This window comes from Condylura cristata, unplaced genomic scaffold (genome assembly GCF_000260355.1).
Source record: "Condylura cristata isolate star-nosed mole 26May11 unplaced genomic scaffold, ConCri1.0 scaffold00014, whole genome shotgun sequence".
Classification (NCBI taxonomy): domain Eukaryota; kingdom Metazoa; phylum Chordata; class Mammalia; order Eulipotyphla; family Talpidae; genus Condylura; species Condylura cristata.
In genome coordinates, this window is record NW_004567115.1 from 7,563,183 (window position 1) to 7,570,897 (window position 7,715).

Genomic DNA, 7,715 nt, shown 5'->3' on the forward strand with positions numbered 1-7,715 from the left:
AAAAAAATTCCTTATGTAAATGTAGTGACTATTTTGTGGACAGTTATCCAAGCCAATACAGACTGGTCTATGCAATCTTTCTTCCTATTATAAACAATGCTGCAATGAACATCTTGGAATACAGCATTCTATCCTTTCATCTAGTATTCTCAAGAGGAATTCTGAAAAAAAAGAGTCAGGAAAAAGGAAGGAAGAAGAAAGATAGCCTAGAGAAAAGAGCGAGGAAGCGAGGAGGGGGAGGAAGGAAGGAGAATGCGGTGGAGTGAGAAGAGAGAGAAATAATGTTACTAATTAATAAATACATTAAGCTCTAATGTAACTGCAATAGGAGCTTCAGAGGTGATGAGAATTGACGTATCAGAGTTCATTTTGTCACTTATCTACTTTTTTTTTCCAATCACAGATATCTGACTCTGGCTAGACATGAAGCATTCAGAGGTAAAAGCAAAATTAAAACTCCCAGAAATCGAACAGAAAGTAAGTTTGAGGAAAAGATCCAAATTAATTTAAATATACCTAAATTTAAACTTTTCGTGGTAAGGATGAGAGGAGGATATTGTGATAGATCTTAAGCTAAAAATACAAGCCCTCATTTTAAATTCCTCCAACTCGCCAAGATAAAAAACCAGGAGGAATCTTGCAGTGGCTTTAAAATAGTCTACCAGGTTCATCTGCTTCACAGAAAGCTGTGATTCTAAGAAGCTAACAACAATGTCAAGTCAGGACTTACTGTCTACAGTGCGTTAAAGCCACGGCATCGAAAGCTTGGAGCCCCAAAATGCCACATCAAGATCATTATAAGCCCCCCATTGCACACGTTACTAGACACAGGGTGAAGAGCCGGGGCCCCAGCCCCTGGCAGGACCCAAGACTAGGCAGCTGAGGTGCTCACTCCAGCTGTGGCAAAATCCCTCCTAAGGCGCCTGGCGGAGCCTTCAGGGTGCTCACTGCCAGCTTCTGAGTCCCCAAGCTGAGGCAGCCAGGGTCTGAAGGACCAAGGTGAGTCACAACATACAGGTCCCTTTCTGGGCTCCTCCGCCTCTCAAAGGCGATTTTCTTTTCCTTTACGCACGATGCTACCAATCATAGTTTTTCTCTTTCCTCGCAGACAACAGATCCAAAGCAGCATGTAAAAAAGGGAGGGGAGCTGAGAGGTGACGGAAAATGATGGCTCCGGAGGGAAGAAAGTACCAGAAAAATAGAGCACACACACCCCCTGACACCACTCATACATACCCCCCACATACACATCTGCACAGCCCACTCATGCAATCACAGGCCCCACAGTCACCACACCTGCACGCGTGCACTCTCACACACAGCTGGTAAGCTGGGGCTCCTCCACAGCCCACAGGACAACTTGGGGCTGGACTCCGGCCTCCCTCAGCTTCAGGATCAGACCAGACCTGCCGGCAAGGCCCCACCTCTGCCTCTGGCTAGTCTCCTTCACAGCCCCTGGTTTTGTCTGCCTGGACTTCAGCCTTGGCCCTGTCTTCTTTACCAAGTACCTGCACCACAGGGTTCCAACTCTGTAGCAGAAGGGGCACCACAGGTGGTGACCGTAGAGAAGGGGAGTCTGAGCTGCCCTGAAAAGAGCACCCTGCCCGACCGACTGCTGGCTCTTGACGACTGTCCCTGTAAGGGGTTGTGGGCCTCGGCTTGCTGGAGAATCTGGTTTTTCCAGAGAGGCTAGAAATTTGTGTGACACTGCCTAGTCTGAAAACATTGGTAAATAAATTAAAAAATGTAAAAACACTGGCTGAGCCAAACAAAACAAATCCACAGGCTGTTGGTCTGGAGCAGTTTCCACATGGTCCCAGCAGACCTGACCTCAAGCCAGGGCATCATGCACAGTGAATACAAAGTCCCTGAACAGGACTTGTAGGGTTTCCCTTACCCTCTGACCCTGAAATCCACACTGTGGCAGGACACTGCACCCATCCAGGCCCCAACCTCCCTTTAATGACTCTTAGTACCTCAGGAATCCCACTGCTCTGCCCCCAGTCTGTCCAGTGATCTGGGTCTTCCCCTGCTTTTCATCTTGCTCCGTGCACTCTCCTAGATCTCCTCAGCAGAGCTGCCGACCTGTCCACTTGACATGGGTCACCTTCCAACTCAGGGCATGTCCTTGGGCCTTGGGCATACTGATCCAGAAGGAAATGCTATGTTTATGTGAGCGAAGGCATCAGTGAATGAAGAAAGCACCCTCTAAAATCCATAGCCAGATTCCTATTTGTGGAATTTTCCCCTTTTCTCTCACCACCCTGCTCCCCCACCCCCACTATCCTTATGCAGCCCTACAGCATCACCCCACACTGCTTGGCTTTGCTTCTTCTTTTCAGGGTCATCAGTATTACCCTCAGCCCTTTACTGGATGAGCAAAATGGCCAAGTTGCCTCCAGGCTTCATCCTTCCCAGTGGCCTCTGAATAGGTAGTTTCCAGATTCTGTGCACACTCGATCAAGTGGGGAGTTCGCTAAACATGCTAATTTCTGTTTCCCACTCTCAAGATTTTGACTCTGTAGGAGGGGCCAAAAAAAGCACACTCTCTTTGCTTTTGGAACAAGTTTTTTAACAGGCCTTCTGGGCCACTTGGACAAAGGTGCTAAAAGACTATGCTTTGGGAGACAATGTCCTGGACTGTGGTCCAGAGAAATCTAAGGGTGCCTTCCCTGACCACTGGCTCACAAGCCTTCAGGATAAAGTGTGGTGACGGAAGTGGCCCTGACCTCTGTCTATGTCACAGCTCTATACGGTGACTAATCCGGCCCCCTTTCCCTCTGGCTTTGCACGCCTGCCTTCCTTGGCCAGGAATGCCCTTTCCACCTTCCTTCTTGGTCACATTCTACTCATCCCTCAAGGATGGAGCTTAATGACACCTCTGCTGAGAGTCTTCTCTAACCTCCCAGGCTGGGTTAGCTCCTGGTGCTCTAGCTCCCATAAATGATCTCTACCTCATTTTCATTAACAATAGTGATAACTGTGCCCGGCACTGTTCAAGGTGCTTTATGAATATTAGCTCACATACTATCCTTTACCATGCCTATGCATTAGGCTACTCTCATTATTCCCATTTTACAGGTGAGGAAAGGTGGCATGGAGAGGGTCAACAACTTGTCTGAGGTCACACAGCCTGTAAGTGGCAAGATGAGGATTGACTTAGGCATTCTAGCTCCAGCTCATTCTTCTCCACCCCCACATCCCTCCACCAGCCACTGTAGCTGCCCCTTTCCTGCCCTGGCATCCTGCATGATGTGTGGGTGTCTGCTCATCACTCTCCTCCAATGGATAGCGAGCTCCTGCAGCCCCTTGAAGGATTAAACTCCCAACCCAGGGTGTAATGGCATTTGTTGAAGGCAAAGCTGTGCACACTCGTGGCAGTGGATCAACAAAGACAGATAAAATTCATAAAGCTTTGAGGTCTGAAGAGATTTTAAATGGAATCAGGTTGAGTGACTCATGCTCTACTCTTCATAGAGAAATGCACCCAAGTTTGCACACCAGTCATCCCACCTCCGCAACACTGACATGTAGAAAGTTCCAGCTTACACTTAAACTGGAACATGTCCCCAAGACCAGGTGGGCCACACAACACAGGTTCTTCAGACATCAAAGACAGCCCTGGCTTTTGCTTCTCCAGGTTTCCCTCCCTCTTCCACCAAAGGATCTGAACTTTCAGTCCATCTTGCACACTTCCCTCTGACATGCTCTGGTCAAGTGGGTCCCACCCAACAAGTGATACCAAGTTATGGTGCCAGTCCCCAAGTTAGATGGACCCTGGTCATGCCAATGAATGGATCAAAAACAACTAACATGTATGCTACTATCTCACAGCCTTTCCCTGACAAGTAAGTGAAGCATCAGAGCCCCAGCAGCTTTTGAGGCACAGGCGCTCTGTTTGCTGAGGATCGCACATGGCAACGTGGCTTTGCCATGGCTTAACAAGTTAAAGTTTGGCTTTGTCTGACCCTCTCTTTGGTTTCTCTATCTTCCATATATAAGTGAGACTATCTGGTATTTGTTTTACCTTCTTACTTATTTCACTTAGCACAGTCTCCAGCTCCATCCATGTTACAAATGGTGAGAGTTTACCTTTTTCATAGCTGACTAGTATTCCATTGTATATACATACACCACATTTTCCTGATTCACTCTTCTGTTTTTGGGCATTTAGGTTATTTCCACAGCTTGGCTACTGTAAATGTTGCTGTAATGAACATAGGAGTGCATATATCTCTTTACATTAGTGATTTTATATTCACTACTTAGGAGTGGAACTCCTAAGGGTTCCACATGGTAAACCCATTTTTTAATATGTTGAGAACCTTGACTTTTGCTGGAATGAAAGTTCTTGTATAGTCTCCATCCTCACACCAACATCACTGAGCAGCAACCATCAGCTCCATTTTACACAAGGGGAAACAGAGGCTGTTGGAAGTAGAGACTGCCCAGCACAAGGCTGCTAAGAACAAGACTCAAACCCATGGTAGCCACTCCAGAGGCTGTGGGTTTCTGCCATGCAGCCACATGGGAAACTCTGGCAGTAAATGAGCATTAGGAAAGCATTAAGGAAAGGTTGGAGCGAAGCAGGAAAAGGGACAATTACAAATGAGCAGAAACATAACTACCCATTCACAAGTGTTCACATCTGACAGTCATTTCTTGCTGCCCAAAAAGAGTCATGTTGGGAAGCCATTTTTCCACTTATGCATGTTTTAACTAGAACAACTAAAGATATTTATGCTTCATTTATTCTCTCCTACAATTTGAACACTGGAAATTCAGAATGTTCCTATTTCTAGACTAAAAGCCATCAAGGGCTTGAAAATACAAAGTAAATGATTCTCATTTAACAGCTGTTAGCATAGAACAAGTCATTAACATAATTTAAAATGAATATATTTTGAGAAACCATGAACTGTATCTTTTTCTCTTTTGAATTCTTTCCCTACCACATTAGCCCCCACAGTGTTGAAAATTGCCCAACACAAAAATGTAGGTAATGAATATAATATGGGCTCACAGATACACTTTCTGATTCAAGAGGAAGGAATGTTTATTTAAACAATCACATTTTTAAATTTTAACCTTGGTCATAACTTTCTCGTATTTGAAACATCTGAAAATGAAAACTACCAACAAGATAAAACAAAATACAATTATTTCCAAAAGCAAAACTGCCTTGCTTACTTAATGCATGAAGAACCCAACCAAGTCATATTCAACAGACTCACAGGAATTATATGAGCTCATTTGTTATTCAAAAACTGGTTAAAAGACATGGTTAAAAAATAAAAGACCCTTCTGTTTTGGGGTAAGGGTAAAAACATAAGTATTATTTAATACCCCTTTGTATTGCAAAATAGTGCAATCTCTTATTGCCATAATGATTAGCAACCCATAAAGCAAATAATGGAAAACAATTAAATTTCATTTCCAGAGATATAAGTAGGTGTCAAAGTTACAAAGTTTACCTAGAAGCAGAAGAACAGCAAGAACGTCCATATCTTAAGACCTTCCCGGGAGTGCAACGATCCAAAAATAAAGAGCATAGAACCCAGGCAGGCTCATTTACCCAGCAAAATTTTCCTTAAAAAAGTATGGCTGAAAATTGGCTCTCCTAAAACAGAAGGTACTTTCAGAAGAGTTATATAAGCAAAGTACACAGGCCAATTCAGTGACATGGAAACCACCTCATGCGAGAGCCACGCAGCAAACACAAGTAACCCACATTCATGTCTCAGACCTTGTCAGCGTCGCAGAATAAAATTCAAGTTTGATTGTAACATCCTGCCTTTCCAACTAGCGGGTGGAAAATTTTTTAATGAAGTTATAAACAAACTACTGAGAGTCCTAACACATTTTTTGGAAAGGCTTCATATTTAACAGCTCATTAACCATCTGGAGTATCTTAACATTTCTTATGCTCACCTTTTCTTGGATTCTCTCCCTATTCTAGAAGGATCTAATGAGTATCTTTCATTCTCCTTACATGAGAAAGAGCCTGGCATGAGTACCTGATGTGTGCATGGGAAGAGGTCACAAAACGCACGTGGGTTGGGAAACTTGCTCAGCACCGTCTTTCTTCAAACCACCTTCTCCAAAGGCCAAGTCTTCCCTGTGGTGCTCCACACACGCAGAACAGCCTTCTCCACCACCTGCTCTTCTTTCCATCATTCAAATGGCAACAGATATGCCACCTTCTTGCAGCACCACCCCTGGCAGTGATGAGTGCCAAGCTCCTGTCTCCCGTTCATGAGGGTGAGGTGGTGAGATGGAAAGGAAGCAGGTGACAGCAAACACAGTTTCCACATGATACAGGTATGTTCCCAGCAAGGGAACTCCAGCCAGCCTGCTGCCTGCTTTTCAGAGCAAGTGTAGTCCCACTCATTCATGTAATAACCATTCACAAAGCACCATTATGTGGCTGGCAGTGCTGGTATCTGGGGTACAGAGGGAAATGGGACCTGGTCCCTGGTCCCGAGGAGCAGACAGTCTTGCAGAAGGACATAAGAACGGAAGATCACGATAATGTGTGGATAGTGAAATAAGGGGAGCAGGGCTCAGGGCATCCTAGATGTACACCAAAGAAGCACCAAACCCAGTTGGGGGGTTCATGGAAGGCTCCTGGAGAAGAAGAGGGCTGAGTGAACTATGTGAAAGAAAGGATGGGTGGAGGATAGAAGGAGAGCATCCCAGGCCAGGGGGCCGGTGGGACCACCAAGAGGGACTGGCACATGCAGACAAGAAAGTCAAACAACTTGGCAAAGCTACGAAACACATAGAAGGAGTGAGAAGGGGGATGGAGGGTCAGGGGCCTCCCAGAAGACCGAAAACCACCACTGAAGAGTTGCAGCCAAGGAGGTGTTGGATCAGATCTGTGTTTGAGGGTATCCACTTTTGGAGTAGAGAGCTGCATGTATCTGGGGTCTAGCCTGAGCCCAGGCTCCCAGAGAAGGGCAAGCGAAGATTGGGGAGGTCCACTGACTGCCTGCATCAGCCAAGCTCTTGTCTGGCCACATGGGCATACCATGCACCGTCCCCGCTGCCCAATGGGCTGTGTTTGGCACCAGTAACCTAGTACCCACCTTCCCCTAACAACTCCAATCCCATGGCCCACTGTGCGTAAAGTGGTCACCCAGCCCTCTGTGGGGTGCAGTCAGAGAAGGAGACAAGGTACTGCAATGTATGTCCAGAATCTGGAGACTACTAGGCAGATCAGGAATCCATGCAGAAGCCAAGCACAGGTCGCAAGGCCTAGTGAGAGCTCCTGTTCCTCACCTAAAACAACATTCACAGGTTTAAGGTTCCTACTCTCACCCGCCCACCTTTAGCACCCACACAAAAGGGCTGGGTTGTTTTCGATCAACACTGAAAATAACATTTTCAATGAAAAGTGTTCATTTCACAAACTAAGGCCTTGCTTCCGAGGAGGCAGTGCAGGACACTCACAGAACTGCAGGCTGAGGCTCAGGACGGCCAGCAGTGCAGCCAGCGCCAGCAGCAGCAAGAAGCGATTGCGGAAAAGCATTCTTATTTGCTCTATTTGCTCTTCATGGTTTCACCTCAAACTGGGAACTCATCCTGTGAATAAAGCAGAGGCAATAAATATATGTGGAGAGGTGGAAAACCAAATTTGTCAACTAAAAATAATCCAATTAGTTCAGTCCTCCTGAAAAGAAGCATGAATGCTACTTGAACAATGCACACTCTAT

The 7,715-nt window shown here is 45.8% G+C and overlaps 1 protein-coding gene across 1 annotated transcript in view; it reads right to left on the reverse strand.

Annotated features, from left to right (window-relative positions):
- Positions 1-7,715, reverse strand: part of PXYLP1 (2-phosphoxylose phosphatase 1) — a 77,835-nt gene that overhangs the window by 36,728 nt on the left and 33,392 nt on the right. The window contains exon 2 of the mRNA XM_004682151.2: positions 7,453-7,584. Within this exon, the coding sequence (XP_004682208.1) occupies positions 7,453-7,531 (79 nt within the window). The 5' untranslated portion in view covers positions 7,532-7,584. The remainder of the gene's footprint in view (positions 1-7,452; positions 7,585-7,715) is intronic.